At 40.9% G+C, this 20,172-nt stretch overlaps 1 protein-coding gene across 28 annotated transcripts in view; it reads left to right on the top strand.

Annotated features, from left to right (window-relative positions):
* The window catches only part of ANK3 (ankyrin 3), a 342,851-nt gene that overhangs the window by 64,753 nt on the left and 257,926 nt on the right, over positions 1 to 20,172 (top strand). The window contains exon 1 of one of the 28 annotated variants that reach the window (XM_058696395.1): positions 18,251 to 18,377. The exons of 25 other annotated variants lie outside the window; for them this stretch is intronic. In XM_058696395.1, the coding sequence (XP_058552378.1) occupies positions 18,375 to 18,377 (3 nt within the window). In that variant the 5' untranslated portion in view covers positions 18,251 to 18,374. Of the gene's footprint in view, positions 1 to 18,250; positions 18,378 to 18,411; positions 18,657 to 18,879; positions 18,984 to 20,172 lie in introns of those variants that run through there. 2 more of the 28 variants (XM_058696393.1, XM_058696390.1) reach the window with 2 other exon arrangements.

Genomic DNA, 20,172 nt, shown 5'->3' with positions numbered 1-20,172 from the left:
TATTGTCCATGCTACATATCAGGGATGGGGGGGAGTGAAAAGCCATACCTCAGAGTAACTTCAAACCATCTCACCAACACTTACGGTTCACTACAGCAGGGAAAGAAAGCCCTGGAGGGCCTCATACTGGTGATGAAGTGTTCCAGCCAGAAAATTATGTATAATGCCCACCCACAATCCTTGGAGATAATATCCTCTTACAAGCACAGAGGGGAAAGCCAGATATAGGCATATATTCCATGCCTATGTGGTGGACAGGAAGCAGGGCCCAGGAAATAGGAACTATAGAAACCTTTGTCTTAGATGGTCTCTCTGGGCGCTTCCCAGAGAGGAATGAATAAATGTGGAATGAATAAAGCTGAACAATACTTAAGACTCTTTGTCACTGTCTTTTAACATACATATGTGAAAGAGAAAATGTCTGATTGGTCTAGCTTGGTTCAAGTGCTTACTATTTTACTTTGGTAAGCAGGGCATACTGTGGGCAGTTACAGTGGGTGAAAGCTAAACCAAGAGGGAATCAAGGTGCTAGGAAGCAGCATAGGATACGAATATAAGCTGTTTACTGGATAGCAGAAATACCTACCTCGGTTGAGAGGTTACCAGGAAGCCTCTCATTTTGGTATTCACCAAATATTTATGGAGCACCTCCTATGTGCTCTTATAAGAACTGTGGACCCAGCAGTGACACAACGGACAGTCTTCCTTCTCACTGAGCTTACACTTTTGATGGTCAAATAACCATGGTTGATGGATTGTTTGGTGGTGTGGAAAATATTCTGAAATTGTGGGAATAGGAAAAGATTATATGGGTAGGAAGCCAATGTGAGACCTCTGGGGACAAAAAAAAAGAAAAAGTTTTTATAAGATTTAAGGGCCTTTGTGTTCCTCACTCCAGAAGATTTCAAAATAAAGCTGACTGGCCACTTATTACCAATGCTGTAGAGTGATTACATAGACTGCATGAGAGACGGAGACACAAGACACCCTTTGCTGCTTAGGTCCCTTCCAGCTCAAAAGTTCAGTGACTCAATGACAGCTGCATAAGGCAGAGTTGCCACTGGGAGACAGGGACATGGAATGAGGGAATCGGGCAACATTATCAGGAAGGAGACATTTCCTTCTGGAGACTGAGGACTCCAGAGTTCACCTGGAGTGGGATTCTAAGCTGGAGAACCAGATGAACACTGTCGGTTTATGACCATACTCAGGAGTCCCTACCATCACATCTACTCATCTACTGCTTCTACTTTGTCTTCTGTCCTGGCCCTAAGTGTCCGTACTCCTATCGAAGGCCATACTCATGACATGTGCACTAGATCCTTTTCTTGCCAACTCTAGGTCCTCAATCCAGTACTTCTCCCTTCTCCTTCTATTAGTTTTCCTCTCCTTTGTGAGTACTTCCAGTTAGCATTCCCATGGTTAATTTCTCCTTTCATAAACCCTCTTTGTCCCCTGTCTTCCTCCAGCTTCTACTTCATTTCTCTGTCCTCCCTCACCACTAAGCTCTCCTAAAGAGCTGTTCCCCAAGCCTCCTCTTCCCTCCCTCATGAACCCTCTCCAGGCAGGCATCTTCTTCACCACTTGAGCAGCGCTGCCTTTGAGACACTCTCTTCACTTCTAGGACATCTCTCTGCTGATTTGCGTCCTACTTTGTTAGCTACCTTTTCTCATTCTCTTGGCTGATCCTCCTGTCTCCAACTTCAAAGTGTTGGCAAACCTCAGAGCTCGGTCCTTGGGTGCCAGCCCTTTTCCATTTACCTTTCTTCACTGGTCATCCCATCAAATCTCATGGCTTAAAAAACCTGTCAATATGTTGATAACTCCCAAATTTGTATTCCCATTGGGACATCTCCCTGAAAATCCAGGCATATATATCCAATAGCCTACTCAAAATCTCCATTTGCAGGTTGTTGCCCCCTCCATATTTTCTCAGAACTGTGCATTTTGGCCAAACTTCTAATTGCAAACATCTGTGATTTTGCCAGAAGACTTTCTCATCTGCAAGAGTCTACATGGCCTAGTTGACCCTTGTATGAAGCTGAGTTAACCCTCTCTTGGAGTGCCCTTCAACCAGTAACTAATGGAGGTTGATAGATAAATGTTCCAGCTCCCTCACCTTAGGGACCTCTGTGCCCTTGCATAGAAGTATGTTCTGCTTCCCAGGGCTCCCCAGAGAGTCAGCTCCATTTACCCGTGGCATCAACTAGCTTGGTAGTACAATCTACATGCGCCCTTTCCTACACTTGTCACATTTCTCCAATTCCCTACAGTGTTTCCTGGGATTATCTCCCAAATAAATTACTTGCATCAAAATACTTGTCTCAGGGTCTGCTTGTGGGGAAACCCAAGCTAAGGCAGATGCCAAATAGGTATCTCACCTCCAAACATGTCCCAAACCACATCCAAGATCTTTATACAAGGCCTTTACCCTCTCTTCTCATGGTCTTGCCTTCCTCAGTAAATGATTGATTCTGCTGGTTGCTGGTCAAACACCTTGACACATGTCTTTCTCTCACACCTTATACCCAACTAGACAGCAGATCTGCCTTCAGAATTCAACCCTTGTTTTTTGTCCACAGGATTTTACTCTCTGGAATAGTATAATAGTCAACATTTTAAAATTGTTTGTCTCCATGGGGCGCCTGGGTGGCGCAGTCGGTTAAGCGTCCGACTTCAGCCAGGTCACGATCTCGCGGTCCGTGAGTTCGAGCCCCGCGTCGGGCTCTGGGCTGATGGCTCGGAGCCTGGAGCCTGTTTCCGATTCTGTGTCTCCCTCTCTCTCTGCCCCTCCCCCGTTCATGCTCTGTCTCTCTCTGTCCCAAAAATAAATAAAAAACGTTGAAAAAAAAATTTTTTTTAAAAAATAAAAAAAAATAAAATAAAATTGTTTGTCTCCAGACAATTAAATGTACTTCCACAAGGAAAGAAATGTCCATTTGTTTCATTTGCTGTTGTGCTTTCAGTGCCTAGAAGAGAGTCTGGAAACATAGTCAACCTTTGAAAAATTTTTGCTTAATGGGTTGCATAGATGGAAACAAATGGTTAATGAGAAAAGGCTTTGGGGGTGAAAGTGTAAAAGGCCACTAACCTAGATTGCTTCAAGATTATGAATGTAGCTGTTTCTCAAACCAAACTTTTTTGTTATTTAAATATTTCTACAATTAGAAAAAAGCCCTCTGGGGACTTTAGAAACCCATGGTTTATGCTATAAGAGCTTACCACAGTAGGGTGCTATGTTACAAAAGTGGAGGAAAATTCTAATGAATCATTTTTAATAAGGAAGTCTGCCTCTTCCTACCTCTACCACCCCAACAGTTGTATGTGTTCAGCTCTACACACCTGTTCTCGTAGGTATTTTGAGAATACATCTGCAATTGCTAGGACCACTTAGAAGAAGTAAAATTACTCTTGGGGTCAGAAAATGAGCTGGTATCTTGAGCCTGATGATCAGCAAGGGGCAATCAAAGAGGCATGGTGTCATAGAGGTTAGGGTCCTGGGCTCAGAAGTCAGCCTGCTCATTTCAGTCCCAGCTCCGTAGCTCACCAGGGGCACAGCCATGGGCAACGCTACGTGACCTCTGTAATGTCAGCTTCTGCACTTGCAAAATAGTGGTGCCGATCTAATGAGATCATTGTGAGGATTAAGTGGGCTAATACATGCAGAACATGGAGCAGAGTGGCTGAGACAGAGTAAGTCCTGAGTAAGTGTGAAATCGCCTTCTCTGGTTGGGTTTATATGATTAACTTTCATATGTCCCAGACTATACCGTAGCTCCCAAGACATAAGCTGTGCTTTTGCACAGCATTGTTATTATGTTTGTATAATGCTTTCTCTATTTTTTAAATGTTTTCTACATTTAATGTTCAAAATAATACCCCTATAATTGGAAGAGTGTATATTATCGACTTTAGTAAGGAAGCATAGAAAGTTTTTCTATAATAGCTTATTATAATAAGCCTGGGGACATTGCAGAGGAACATGCTGGGAGGATTTTTGTCACTCTGCATTTGCCCCCTAGAGATTCTGAATGACTGTCACACGAAACCACTCTTACAAATGGGATGGGGAGGGATTGTGTCCCACAGATTGAGTACACCCTGTTCAGTGGTATTTCACACAGTGTGTGCAACAAATAAACATTTTCTCTCAACTCACACTGCCCTCCCCAGAACAGATGGGAATGTCATCTCTCTAGGTTTTGCCACATCCTATTTGTTCCCTTCAGATCGTTGTAATCACTGAGGCTCACCAGTGCTGTGCCCACAGCCAACTTCAGACAAGTTGATGCTTTGAATACAAGCCCACAGAGGGCTGCAGTGCTGGCTTCTGTTGTTTATCCAGCCTTGTCTTTCTCTGCCTCAAGATATCCAAAGTGGATGAAATGAGGGGCAGAGTTGAGAACAAGTCACACGAATGAATGGTTCCAGGCCTCTCCAGAGGGACATTGTAAAGGATAATAGAGCCATTGCCACCAACATAGGCACAGAGCCTGGCTCTTTGCTATCCCAGGAAAGAAAGTGGCCAAACTGGGGAGAAACTCACTTTAAGGAATTAAGGAAGGAAAACTTTGAGGAGGTAGGCATAATCATTATGCACAGGAAGCATCAAAGGGTGAAGGAAAATGAAGCTGGTTTTTCTCTAGAAATTCCTCTATCGCACCAGTTTGAGAAACACAGGTCTGGACTGGTAAAGGGAGTTGGAATGACGTGGAAGAGAATATAGAAGAGTATGTAGGTTATGATTAATCATCAGTAATGCGTAGGCATGATTTATAAATGAGAGGTAGAACTCTTGGGCTGCCCAATATACTATATACCTATTAAATATGAAGATCATAGCTTTTTGTGGTCCAGTAGAGAAAGATTTCTTCACAGCATAGCTATGTCTCCAAAGACTTTGCCACTTGACCATAAGTGGAATATCCCCCAAGAATGTAAGCTCCTTGGAAGCAAGGCTCCATCCACTGTATATCCCAGCACTGAGCACAATGCCTGACACCTAGTAAGTGATTGTTATATGTTTGTCGAATCAATAAAGGAATGCATGTTAGAGCGAGCTGGAGGCTTAAGCAAAATATATAATAATATACTAAGTAATGGGAATAGAATGGAAGACATGTTTCATTATAATAAATTCTACATCTCCATCCAATTATTTTTCCCTAACCTGGCACTTGTGGCATTGTTTTGTTTCCATTGTGATAATGGGAAACTATGTTAATATGCAGATAGTAGAAATGAAAAGACCTAGTCTGGTCCACTCAGATCCAGTCCAGCCACCCAATTTGGGGAAAGGTTGTTAATTTCTCTAAGGATTGGTTTCCTTGTTTATTAAAGAAGGATTGTAGCACCTGCCAGAGAACCTCCTATCTCAGGCACTGGTGACTAGTTCACAAAGCCTTGGGAACTATGAACACCCCTTTGCAAATGTGTAACTATTATAACAGCCTTCATATAGTGCTTTTATTTTTTCGAAAACAGGAATTTACTATACAATCTGGTAATATTTTGAAGGAGTTGTATTAAGAACAGCAGCTCAATGCTCTTCTGTATGGATGAGCAAGTGTGCAAGTACTTAAGGCTGAGTAGTAACTTGCTCACAGTTAAGAAGTAGGAAGGAGCAGAGCACATTTTAAACCCAGGTAGTCGGCTCACTGAACCATGACACTCAGGGCCACTACTTTTTTATGAAGACATCTATTTTGTTAAGGAATCATAAATTTACATAGCTTTCCTTGTTCTGTTTCTCCTTCCTCATAGTTAACAGTTTTCACTGGATAAAGTACCAGGCTGCCCAGAACCTGCCTTAATGGCAACTTAGAAGAATGCAATTATTCATAAATGTGTCCTCACAGCTCACCTAGTTAGAAGAATTCTTGAGTGTTCCTGGAGCTCCACAAGGGCTGTGGCTGGGGACCTTCATTTTAGCAGGCTTCTGATGCTGAGGAGCCCTCAGTCTCTGGAAATCCTGTCTATTGTGCTGAATTGAACAAATTAGAAAATCAAAAGCTTTTCTTCACATTTCTGTCATAACTAGCCTCCCTTAGCATGTAGATTGAAAGCTGGGGAGGTTTCCAACACTCCTAACATATAACCATTGGAATGTTCTGAATTATCACCTTCTTGTTCATATATCCATTGGTGGAATTTTGCTAGAAAACCTAAAATAAATCCTTGCCATGCTAGTTAGAGAGAGAATGTTTGGTAAATGGGGCCAGCTCACGCCTCGCTCAGTAAAAACGCTGTGGATTGCTCAGCTTAGAAAGGAAGCTAGGGGGAGGCAACAGTATATTATTTTTATTTTAGAACTTTCCCAAATTCCATAGAACAAGTTTAAACCAGTGAAACTAAATCTCCAAATTAAATTGTGCGAAACATGCTTTCCACAGTGACAGGTGGAGAGATTAGACAACTTCCTTCATGTCCATTTTCATTACTAGTGTTTTTACAAATGACTCATTTCTAACAGTGATTTTGGCAAAAATCACAGGGATTCTGGAAACTGTTTTTACATTTTCATCAATATATATTAGAATTATGGCAATCTCAGTGGACTCCAACCTGGGTTCAGTGTCAGAATTTTTGGGTTCTTAGAAGGTCCTCAGATTTATTGGACTAAATAAGCAATCTGTTTGTATATGTTATTTGCACACCCTAGTGAAACTTAATAGATTTTAAAACACCACAATATACAAATGCTCTCATGACAGATTTAAATAAAAACAAGGTAATATCCTAGGAAATATTAATGAAAACAATGCTGAATAGTCCATTCTGTTTATCAGACGAAGATCTCATAGATATTACTTAAAGTTTTCTTGCCCCAATGTCTTGTCTCCCCGCTTCCTCTGGCCTCAGTGGTTGTGACTGTTTGAAATTCTTCTGCACCCACTCCCAACCTCTACTAACTTAAATTGCTAGGCCATTCAAGAAAACAAGAATAGGATGGATAATGGGCTTTATAAATTGAAAAATTCTGCACTAATTAAAGTTGCCATTAATAAGTGAATCATATCATTATGTCCTCTATGTTTCCATAAGTGTGGGATCAGAAGTCAAAGCGAGCAGAAGAACTTTACCGTTAAAGTTAAAACCATGTAGCTTTTTTTACATGGCCCTCAGGTCTGGCATGCAAGTGTTTTCCTTTCAGATCAGCCCTTCATGTATTTCCAATTTTTAAGTTAGTCGTCAACATAAAAAGAAGGGAGAGTTCACTCAAAAACAGATTCACATCCTTTCTTGAAATATTAGAAAACCCACTTATAGCATGGCTCCCTGATGGTCTAGACGAGCCACCTATCATGAGCTTGAGCTGGGTGGGCCCTGCCCCATTCAGATGCCGTCTGTATGTACCTTCAGTCAGCTGGGCCTACGCTTCCTGCAGAAAATGTTATTCACCCAGGGAAAGTGAGGCTCCTGTTTTCAGTCCTGATTATGCTTTTACGGTTTTATATTCGTGTGACTGTTTCACAGGAATGTGCTTATTCCTTTTCTGGTGAGTCACATATTACTCATATGACACATATTTCCAAGACTTGTCTGGTTCAGACCTGGCTCTGTTTACATAACACAATTAAAAATTGCTATTTTTAAGGGTTAATTTGGTTAGCTCCTATTGGATTTACTGCTCTGCAGAGTCTTCTCTTGTCAGAATAACACAATAATAAAGACACCTTGCACCATTCACTTGCACACCAATAGTGACTTCCTATGTTATGAAAATTGGGAAAATGAATGCACCATGCTTAGTGCAGTGTCTGGAATATATCATAAGTAATAATATCACTGGCATTAAATGTGTCTGCCTATATTGAACACATGAACTGGACGAAATCTGATGAAAATCATCTAATTTGAAATTTTGATAATTTTGGTTTCTTAACTTGGTTTTCTCAAAGTATCCCCCTATCAGAAGCTCCACAAAAGTAATTGCTATTTATTTAACCAATCAAAAATTATTTACTGACTATTAGGGAATGCTCTAGCTATGAGGGGAGCTGTATTAACCAACAGGCAACCTCTTGTCCTGGAGGTTTTTACACTTTAGCTGGGAGATAGACAGTAAACTGATAGAGCTACGTATTAATTCACATAGAGATAAAAGCCAGTAAGAAAAGTACAAAGGGGCACCTGGCTGGTTCAGTCAGTAGAGTGTGCAACTCTTGATCTCAGGGTCATGAGTTTGATCCCCACATTGGGTGTAGAGAATACTTTAAAAAAAAAAAAGTAGAACAGAGTCAGGGCTAGAGTAAGGGATGGGGTTGGCTGGAGGTGCTATTTTAGTTAAAATGTTTAAAATATATTTATTCTCATGTTTATTTGAGACTTCCTTTTTGCAGAAGCATTTTTGTAAACATGGGACATGTCATGATAGCAGAATTTAATGAACATAGCTTGAAAGTAGAGGAGGAAATGTTTTGTGGTGGTGCTGAGTTGCAGGGAAGAGCCAAGGTCAAAGAAAGACCAACTGAAGATTCAAGAAAATGGGCTGATTGATGGTTAAAGAAGTTCTGGAGGAAATGAATGACCCCAGAGGGCAGGCAAAGAGATAAGCGTTGGACAGCCTGAGAAAACCCAAATACCCCAGTTTACCCTTTTCTGTGAGGACAAAGAGAAGTCAGCACTTTTTCCAACTGTGCATAAAATGTTAACCCCCTGAGTCAAGGGAGGCTCATTTTTTTTTCAGTACTGACTCTCTTTTAGGGTATTACTATATTCATGTGGTTGTTACCCCAAAATATACTTATTTCATTTCCTATGACTCACACGTTACTCAAAAGTCATTCGTTTCCTGTTAACTTTGAGACTGCAGAGTCTCTTGAGGATATTTCTTGAACAGTTGTGTTAACCCCACAAAGCCACAGCCCACATCATCCCTACAGCCCCGGGAATAGATGCCATTTCCGAACTGGCTTTACTCAGTTCTGTTCTGGTCAGTTCAGCAAACAGGTCTCGGTGTTGTGCTAAGTGAAGGAGGAGAAGAGGGGAATAGGCTACCTGTCCTTGGAGATTAACTACAACAAGACTGATCTTCCCTGCAAGAGCCCCACCATGTCTGTTGTGGGGAGGACCCAGGCGTTTTCAGTGGGGCCTTGTTGATGGCACTCAATGATGGAGCTGCAAAGCTTACTGTCTAGTGTGGCCAGGCTTGGGATTGGGACCTGGGGCAAACTGCAAAGGAAGGGTCCCGTTAAAGTTCACACCTCTGGCTCAGCTACAGCCAATTGTTAGCACGCAGAAATGAGGGGGTAGTTTTGCCAACGTATCTGATTTATTTCATTTCATTTTTATTTTAAAGTGAGCATGTGAGCAGGGGAGAGGGGCAGAGGGAAAGAAAATGGGAGAGAGAGAATCTTAAGCAGGCTCCACTCTCAGCACAGAGCCCAATGTGGGGTTCAGTCCCACGACCCTGAGATCATGACCTGAGCCAAAATTGAGAGTCAGACGCTCAACTGACTGAGCCACCAAGCATCTGACTTTTTTAAGAAGAAACAGAAATATGACTTTTTATGCAAAATCTCTTTATTTGTGGACATTAGCAGTAAGAATTTTTAACAAATTGTTTTTAAACCTGAATGAATGTTTTAATGAAGGAAGACATAGAATCCATTAATGAGCATTGTGACTTTGAAGAAGTCATTTTTTCCTGTATGGATTTGTTACCTCGGAAAAATTGAGTCCCATGGTCTGTGAGACACCTTCCAGTCCTAAGATTCCATGTTTGTCACTTGGAGACCACAGCTGAGTTGCTGATATGACAAGGTCAGTAGGTTATGGGACTGTGCCCACCTTACTCATGTAGGTCCCTTTAGTGCAGAACCAGAGCGTGGAGCACTCTTGCCTTTCTGGACCATTAGTGAATATACCAGTAGGGAGCAGATACTTTCAACATCCAACAGACATTTATTGAGGGCTTGCTCTGTGCCAAGCCCCGTGCCAGGAACCAACATTCGGCTTCTTTATATGGATAAAGAGATTTATTCTTTCCAACTCTGAAATGCAGGGCTCTTAGCCCATTACTGGGCTCAGAATTACAGCTCAATAATTGTTAGCTTTCTTTTCCACCTTCCCTGAGGCTGTCCCCATAGAACTCTATTTGCTTGACTTTTTCCCTCAGCCTAGGATACGCTCCTGTTTAGAAATTTTAAGTACCCTCAGAAGCCAGCTCAAGCCTGCCCTCTTTCATTTCTGCCTATAGACTCTGAACTCTGGTCCTCCTTCTTCATTTAACAAATATTTATTGAGCATCTACTATATTCCTGGTCTTGTTCTACCCATGAACAAGACAGACACAGCTGTGCTTGTACCAAGTGAAATTCTGTGGGAGTTGGGAGGGAAGGAAGAAACAAACTAGGAACTAGCAAATCCGAAATTTATCAAATAGTGCGACATAGAAAATAATGGTGACATGAGGGTTATTTCAGGCCTATGTTAGATTGAGTGGCCAGAAAGGGCCCATGTGAGAGGATGCTATTTATTCTTTGACCTCACTGATAAGAAGGAACTAGCCTTGGAAGACCTGGCAGAAGGGAGCATTCCAGGCAGAGGAAACAGCAACTGGAAAGACCCTGGGGCAGGAATAAAATTAGCATTTGGAGGAATATTAAAGAAGCTTGTGTGGCTGGAGCATACATTGGAGGGAAGAGGTAATAAGTGATATCAGTATAGACTTTTAAATATTATTTTATGCATGCAAGTTTTCTTTTCACCCAATTAGAGTATAATTTCTTTAAGAGAATTGGACCAATCTCTTTTTTGTCTTCTGTTTAGTTGATATTTAGTTAACTGATATGGCAAAGTAGAGTTAACATTTCAGTGTGGTTTGATTTAGGAATATTCAGAATGGGTGTGTCTAATAGCCTAGGAGGTTTGCAGGGGTGTGTTCTTGTCCAGCTGCTATTTGAGCAGTGCACGTGTGAGGACAAATGATCTTCCCTTTCTTCCCAGCTCATCCATGTGCTGTTTTGACTGCATGTCGCTTCTGAGCCAGAAGCCAACAGACCTCCATCTGGTTTAGGAGATAAAGAAGCAGGGATGTTTCTACAAGTCTTTGTAATTAAACCACCACCACCACAAGATGGCCTTTCTCCACCAAGTCTGGCACTTTGATGAGAGAAGGCGTGCCTATTCCCATCTCTGATAACTGCTTCTTCCCAGCCCCCTTCGTCTTCTGCTGCCTGAGAGATTAAAGATGGTTGGAATGCAGGCTGGAGTAGTTCAGTGTTCTCACCCCTTCAAAGAAAGCACATGACACACTCCAGTCCTCTGCAGAGCAGCAGACCATCATGTGACTTGTGCCACTTGATCCTTTGAGTTCCAGAGTTGAGGAAAAGGACATTGCAGATAGAACGATGTGTGCAGATATTTAGTTCTACCCTCTTTTTGAATTTCTAGGGGAAGAATACGTTCAGCAGAAAGGAGCTAGCTTCAATAATTTCATTTCTACACATTTTAGGTATTGGGCATTACTTATGTTAGGATCTGGGATGCAACATGATCAGACTGCCCATCCATCTGGGGTAGGCATCGTGGTCCCTGAGTCTACAGTTGCTTCTTAATAACTTGTCACATTGATTTATCAAATTGTTCTGTCTCATGCACTTTTGTTGATGAATGCATTTTTAGTTCCTCATATTAAACTATCATTTACTCTTCTCTTTAATATATCCAAATCATGCATAATTTCTTCCAAAGAATAATTTTCTGGAATACAGCTAGTGTTTCCCCATTCATAAAAGAGAACCACTTTTCTTTAAATTATCCACATTTAACATGGCTCATATAATATATAAGCATATGTATGTTTGTGTGTGTGTGTGCACATGCATGGGTGCATGTTGATTACAAAAGCCGGGCTTAGAAAAAGCATTTTAGCTTCTTCCTTTCACTTGTGAATGTTTGTCTTCCACTCATACGTCAGACCCAGAATTAGAGCTTTACAATTAGAGTTGAATAACCGTTGGAAGATTCCTAGAAACCTAGATCATTGTGTGCATGTGTATGTGTGCGCACATGCATATTAACTCTCTATGTAAGGGTTTTCCTCGTTTTCTTTTTAATGTTTATTTCTCTTTGAGAGAGAGGGAGACAGAGGATCTGAAGTGGGTTCAGCACTGACAGAGCCTGATGCAGAGCTCAAACTTACAAACAGCAAGATCATGATGTGAGCCGAAGTCAGCTGCTTAACTGATTGAGCCACCCAGGCACCCCTATACTATAAGATTTTTAAATAAATTGGACACATTGATTTCTGCCTAAGAAAACACAATTTAGAAAACTGCTAAATGCTGGACTGTGCAGCAGACCCAACTCCTATTTCTCTTATTTACTATTCTGATAGTTTAGAGAATATTTTAAAGAGTTGGCATATTTGTTAGTGTTTTCCCTTTACTTGCAAGTGTTAAACAGGTTAGTGTTCAAAAGGCAGAGGAAACTACCTGTAGAAGTTATTCCAGCCTTCTAAATCATTTCTAGGAGTGTGCATGGATGTCATAATTTGTGGACACCCAACTGGAGTGATGTGTTGATGTCAAGGAAGCACAATTGTAAGCTCACCATCTTTAAAGATTTTGTTCTTAGGCTATTCAAAGTCCCCAGAGTTCATTATGTTTTCCAAATCACAAGACTTGATTATGCACAACAGCAGAAACATAGTCAATTTCATCTAGCTAAGAATGTTTACACTCAATGTAGCCCTTCAGAGAAGGGAGGAAAAAAGTGATCATCATTTCATAATCAGTTTTGAATTTTGCATGCTTCATGTTTATGTATTAAACAGCATATGACACAATGCAGAAATATCTTGCTGTTCTGTTTCTTCAGGCTACACTGAACACAGCCTTGGAAGTCCAGAAATAATCTGGCTTTCCTAATGCAACTCAGGCTCATAAAACCAGGGTGTCTTTGTTGTTAATGAACAGCATCTTTTATAATCCGTTAGCTATGAAGTATGCAAGCATTGGGAATGCGTATATATGAAGGGCTGATGGCAATATGTTACCACACATCATTTGTTCTCTTGTATCTTTGCTGAGGGGACCCCGTTTTTATTCTACCTGCCTCATTTGCACATAAAGCCATTTGCAAAAGAAAGGAAGGAGGGAGGGTGTGTTGAGTCCATCGATGTCATTTCTCATGGAACACGAGGCTTTGAGGAAGTGCAGGAGCAGGGTTGAGCGGCAAGGCTTGTATAGATGAAGGCAGGAAACTGTGAACTCAATGGGAGGCAAAAGTCTGCCAGACATCCAGTTAGAGAAGAATTTGTATCCTTTCTGTTGGGGATAAAGCAAGCCCCCTGAGAGTTTGGTGAATTGGTCATTTTCACCATAGACTACCCTGTTTTATAAAAGTAACCACCAAGGTAGCTCTTGTGTGTCCTTGTCTAGATTGGGTATTACTGGATTTTGGATGGTAGAGGCCTGAGGCTCTGGGAATGGAGAGAAATGGGATCACTTGGCATCTCTCTACCCTACCACATTGAGTTCCTGACCCCCTGGCCCCATAGGAGCCATCCAAAACCAGGCTCCCTCCAAAGTCAAGGGTCTTCTGTCTAATCTGGTCTCTCAACTTTTCTTTTATCCTCTATCTTGTCTGTTTCTCTGCTCATGAAGGAGGGTAGAATGTGCCCTGATGAAGATATGGAAATGTTGAATACAGCCAATCCAGATTACTTTACTGTTTAAAAGCTCCCTTGTAGATTAGATCATTTGCCCTCTTACAGGCTCAATGAGCTGCTTTTTCCATGTGTTCCTGTGAACAATGCCTATGTCATGGTCTCAGCTTGAAAGAAGGGGCAAACAAGGAAAAGAGAGAGCACACTTTGTTACTACAAGTTTTCAGGAGTCATATCAATGATGTAAATGCTGTTATCTTTTTTTCCTTTTTGAAAACATTTTATGTTTTTGTTCAATATTGAAGAGAGAAAATTATGCAGAAAATAGGTTGTAGTGCTCAATGTTTTGTGTGTGATTCATAGGATAGAGAATAGTGTTAATATTTTAAATTATTGCTCAAAAAGATACTGCTGTTTTCTGTCACACAAAGCTAATGGGTGAATGCATTCTGCTGGATGGCAGGGAGTTTCTGCTGTTTTCCAATCTCAAAGATCAGACAGCATGCTAGGTATACACGATACTTTCAAAAATGCATCAGAGGGCTATAACCTCCAAACCCCTGGCTCTAGATTAGGGGCTAGCAAGTTTTCTTTCTCAAAATGGGCAGATAGCATTTTCAGTTTTGTTGCCCATACAGTCTCCCACATATTCCAATAAAACTTTGTTTGTGAACACTGATGTTGGAACTGCAGGTTACCTCCACGTGTCATGGAATATTATTATCCTTTTAATTTATTTCACCCGAAATGTAAAACCCAGTGTGAGCTCAGTGGCCATACAAAAACAGGTAGCAGGTCAGTCTGGGTGTTCATGATGTAGTTTGAAGAACCCTTTTCTTATCTATCCTGGGATGTTAGTGACATCTCAAGACAAACCAATCTTCACAATGAAGTTGGTATGTGGCGGCCCACTTTCAGGATGGAGTCGTGGGAGAAGGCAACTCTGCAGACATTTGCTGAATCTTGAAAGGACCTGTGAAGCACCCAGGGTTTCAGGAACTTCTAGCAGAGCCACAAAAAATTCTTCCCCTTGCTTGAAAAGGTCCTGACACTGGAGACTATCTCTGAATTCCATTGAATATGCAGATGCTACCAACCTCTCCGTGGTTCCTCTCTGCCTCTTCCCACCTTCCTGAAATATCTGTTGGGCACATTCTGTTTGGAGCCCTTGGAGAGAGGTTGGGGGACACAAAGAGGCAAGCAACACATGAGTATTCACAGCCTGCGGAAGAGTTGGAGAGCTGTGTGGAGAATCTCACCCAGGTGAGCGGCCTGTTGGAAGGGATGTGTAGCCATCCACACTGCCCACCAAGACTTCATCCTCTGCTCACAGAATTTTGAGAACCAGTTCCAGCTGGATGCCTCATGATTCAGGGTGGGTTGACACTGAACCGTTGGTTCCTAGTCAGGAACTTGGGTTGGTGGGAAAGACCATAACTTCTAGACTATTCTGTATTTTAAAGATCCATCCAGAAAAGTATTACCAGACTCTGCTTTGAGCTGGTAACTGTTCTTTCTACAGCCTGGTACAAGTTTCTGTCCCTTTGTCTGAGCCCCCAAATGCTGAATACCAGAAGCAATGCTCATGCCATCATTCTTCATGAGCATTGCCTTTGTAGAGCAGTATTCATGCACCATGAAAATCACAAGTTAACTCTCATTTTGAAAATTAAATCCCTGTGTAAATACCTTAAATCTTTAAGCTTGTTATAGGAATCCCATCATGAATTCTAGGCACAGCAGTATCTTTCACAGTGTGCCATCACAGAACTACTCTTGGGTTTCCATTTCTTCATCTTTGAAATGATGGGGTTTGATTAAATGATCTCTGAGATTATGCAATTTATTCTACTGTTTATCTTTTATGTCAAAATATATTTTTAAATATTGGATTTCCTTGAGGTAGGGCACAGTTGTTCTCATAAGATGTGGTAAAAGATGGTAACATAACATACCCCATTATGAAACATTTACTATTTTCAGCAGACCCTCCAGACCACCAGTTCAGGCTATACCAGCCTCCCACGTCAGCCCGCATGCACCATTTAGGGATGTTAGCTTCTATCCGTGCTTCTCCTTTCACAGCTGCAGTATCTGTGAGATGAGCGGCGTTAGTTTGGGAAACAAAATGTACTGGCCAGGGTTGGGTTGCAAGACACAATTGTGGGAATTATTACTCTTCTTACTTAGTATAATTATTGAGCGTTTTTCTCTGAAGAGTTCCACAGAAAGGTTGATCCGTTGGGATTATTTATCCTAGAGAAGAGAAGAGCAGAGGGGAAGGGATAACTCAGTAACAGTCTGGAATGTTTGGAAGGCAATAGCCAACTGTTCTGTCTTCTCACTGAAGACAGAAGATGAAGAAACCGGTGGGAGAGGTCTAAATGAGACGTGAGGAATAGTGCCTTGCCACTAAGCATGATTAAACACCAATGTGAGTTCCTTCTGGACAGGTCTGGGTAGACTGGGGGCTTGGATGTCCTGCCTGGACCCAGACACCTCGCTCTCTGATTTACATTGCAGACACCTGGAACAGCCTGTAGGCTCCAGGGGACAGATTCACAGGTCTGGACTCCTAGGCCGCCAGCATTCTGATAGATAGGGTGGGGTTAACGCAGATATAATAGCCTGGAACAGGACAAGAAACACAATAAATGTTATCAGAAAGATGTCTGCAGCTCGAGAGGAAAGAGCTGGGCTTGGGTTTGATGGACTTTGCCCCACCTGGGCAATGCTTGGCCTGGGGATGGTGAAGATTTCTTATGCCAGCCTCACCATCTCCACAGCATCAGCAGATGGGACCTTTCTCCCACATGTTAGGTGCCCAGCCTGTATGTGGTGACTGTATAAATGAATGAATGCAGGAGAGAGGGAATAAAGAGATGTACAGTCAGTAGTGAACGAACTCTTCTGGACATTTCAGAGCCATGCCTGGTCCTTCCCCGACTGTTACTCCTCTCTTGGGTGCCATGTGCCCCCCTTGGGTGTCACACTCCCTTGGGAATCACTAGCACTGTGGTCAGCAGAGCAGGCTCTAGGGCAGAGGCCCAAATTCAAATGCCTCTGGGTAGCTCAGCACCCAAGGAGTGAAGCAGACCAAGCGAAGTAAGACAGTTGGGAATACTCAGGGCTGAGGTGGAAAGCCGTCAGTCAACACCAGGAAACTGGCCTAAGGGAAACAGTCCCAGAGTTGCCAGATCCTTGATTTTTTTTAAAAACAAGAACTCTAGATTTTGATATGAAATTACTCAATCTTTAAATGTTGGCAACTAAAAATATTTTTAAAAACACTGTGAGGGCCAAGAAAACGTGTGTTTGTTATCTACCACCAGTGTGACCTTTCCTTTAGAATAGTGTAGCATTAGATTCACAGCTTGACTATTTAGTTGCTGTTGACCTTGGCAAGTTATTTAACATTTCTGAACTCTAGTTTCTCTCTCACGAATGTAGAAAGATTTCTTCATAGCCTAGCTCTGAGGACTAAAAGAACATATGTAAGAAATTAACATAGTACCTTGCATGCAGAGTATTTAATAATTATTAATAATAATAATAATAATAATAATAATAATGATGATGATGGCTATGATTATATTATTAGATTGAACCATACGAAAGTCCTGGAATACATATGGATTTGACCTATAAAGATGGCAATTTCATGTGGTTCAACATAATACTAATATAAAATCCTACCCCATATACATTTTTATTATTTTGCCATCATTAAGTTTACCTACTTACTCCCTAAACACATAATTATGATCCCCCTTCTCCTACACTCTTCTCCACAGCACCTATCCTGTTTATCATACCCAATAATTCATTTATTATATTTATGACCTGTATAGTCTACCCCACCTCTGCTGGTATATAAGCTTCACTTAAGGCAGAGATTTTCTGTAATTTATTCATTGTCTTTCTACCCACCTCAGCCCAGTACCGAGAATTATGTAGTAGGCTCTCTGTAAATATGTGTTGAATGAGTAGGCTTGTACACTGGCCTTCCCAAAGTTGAGTTTAGTCTCCTACAGACACTTTCCTCAGCCCTTACAGGTTTGAGGAAACTATTGATTAGAACTGTTCCAAATAAAACATAAATGATGATGATCATCTTATGGTGAAGGGTTTTTGGGGCCTTTGACTCGAGCTCAAGTATAATGTAAGACTAGTGAAAAGTTGCGTAAGTATTGCCGACCCCAAATCTGAAAAACTGAATTCAATTAGTAAAATTAAAAATACCTAAATTGGAAAAAAAATGACCAGAAGTCTTCAATGAGGTTTTGTTCTGCTTTGTTTTTCTGGTCAAATACATGAGCATTTTATATGATGCCACATTTTTAAAAAGATGGAATGCATTTGACCTTGGATAAAAGGAAATTCAGTTATCTCAAGATAACTCTCCTTGGCAGTACAGTATGCTTTCACTGTGTGTGTGTGTGTGTGTGTGTGTGTGTGTGTGCGCGCGCGTGCATGCATACATATATTCAGTAGTAAAACTATTGCAGCAAAAGGAGTTAAAATCATAAAAGGCAGTCTTGACTGGATTCCAGAGACAGGGGAAAATGGCGGTATTGTCTTTAGGAGGAATGTCAGAGTAGCCCGCATACAGAGGAAAGTGCTGATAAGCAGAATGACAAAAGCCAGTTTCATGAGTGATTCCCAGCAGCTAGGGTACACTCCCAGCTGATTGCCTTGCTATTTTCGGTATTCCACATATCATGACTAAATACACAAAGCTTGTCTGGAGGCCACAAATATGGTAAGTCAGTGGGTAATTCTGGGAGCTACTCTATCGTTTGTAAGGGCCAAGTCACCTTCCATGCTCTTGTCTGCCCTGCTCACTCCCTAGTTCACTAGCTAAGAAAATTTTGAGCAGCTCCTACCTTTTTACCAGGAGATAGGGAAAACCTTTACATTTCCCAAGGCAGATATTTTTAGACTCAATGCTCAGTCCAAAGTGTTAACTAATTGAGTTATCAAGTTTCATACTTGGCCACAGAGAATGGCAGTGGAGGAGGGAGAGAGCTTCCCAGAACAAGTAAGCCTTTACAGTTTCCGAATGAAATGTGTTTTCCTTATAGAAATGCTGCTTGGGCCTGAATAGTTGCGTCTTTTACAAAATGTGTGTTGCCAGATAGGAAGGAGGCTAGCCTATGTGCATCATGGATCGCCTGAGTTCAGTATGTGTAGGACAATGGGCTGTCCTTTCTTTCTGTTTTGCTCGGATCCGGACTCTAGGTACGTTTTGTCTCTGATGTAATTTGGAGTGTGCTGGGCTCAGGCATGTCTGAAGAAGATGCTTAATGAAATGCAAAAAGAATTTGAGGAGTTTGGGGTCCTGGAAGGGCATAGTGGACCCAAGAATGTAAGGTTTAAATGTTCACACTTTTCTCAAGAGAACTGTGAGAGCTTTAAAACTCAGCTTTGTCTGGCTTATTAATTTACAAGGGGAAGTATGGAATCTTACTGTTGGGAAGGAAAACATTGTAGAGTTAAAGTTTGTTTTTAGAACTCATATAAGTGGCAGATGGGGGATGGGATGTATTTGGAAGTTGGAAAATGTAATTTTGTTTTTGTTTCACTAGAATTGCACATAATATAAGTATATCATCTCATTTAATAATGTTAAAGAATTAGCATAGTAAGCCATTGTCCCCTTAAGGGATACTGGATGGATATTTGCTTGATGTGTGTAAAATTTTAATGTTTGATTCTGAGGGATTCATAAAATACGATTTTGATTATGGCACAGTTTAAGGTTTCATGTAATCTCTCTACCCGTGTCTTTTCATTTAGCACCAATTTATCTACTTATGAGAACACACATATGTTCATATATGTACTTTGCTATTAATACAACATATTAAATCCTGAGCACCAGATGAACATTTTGTATGCAATACTTAGAATGCCCAGAAGAAGACATCATAAAAATGAGGACATTGGTGCTAGTTCTCACATCAGGCAGGCAGACATGCTAATGGTTTTGAGAAAAGAACTGTCATTTCATAGTGTTACAGAAAGCAATTCAGATAACTCTCACAATTTTGAACTTTTTTTTAAATGGATTCAGTTTTAATCTTTGTATTCTTAGAAATAGGTTCAGCTCTTAGCGAAGAATATTCTTTTTATGCACTTTACTGAATATTGCTGTATTCTGCAGTAGACATGTATGAAATTTTAATCTCCGTGAGACTTGCAAACATTTTGTGTGCCTCAGAGAAAGGCTTTTTCAAATTAAACTTGAGATTCATTATAAAGATATAAACATTGTTGTGAATTCCAGACATTAGTGGTGATTTACTAGTAATATAAGCATACTGACAGATGAGTCCTAAAAATCATATTATGTCACTCTAAAAATAATTCATCCATCAAAAATTTTGAGCTATATTGAAGGTTGAATTTCAAATGTGAATTCTGTTCTATTAATTATGGAACTGAAAACTTTACATAAAATCAGAATGACATTTGCTGATGACCTAGTGAGACTTGGCTTTGCAAAATACTAATTGCTAAGAAGTTTCAAGCTAAGTGCAAATATAACAAATCTT

The sequence above is a fragment of the Neofelis nebulosa genome, chromosome 13 (genome assembly GCF_028018385.1).
Source record: "Neofelis nebulosa isolate mNeoNeb1 chromosome 13, mNeoNeb1.pri, whole genome shotgun sequence".
Lineage (NCBI taxonomy): Eukaryota > Metazoa > Chordata > Mammalia > Carnivora > Felidae > Neofelis > Neofelis nebulosa.
The sequence above is the reverse complement of the archived record's forward strand: the minus strand, read 5'-3'. Positions and strand labels throughout refer to the sequence as shown.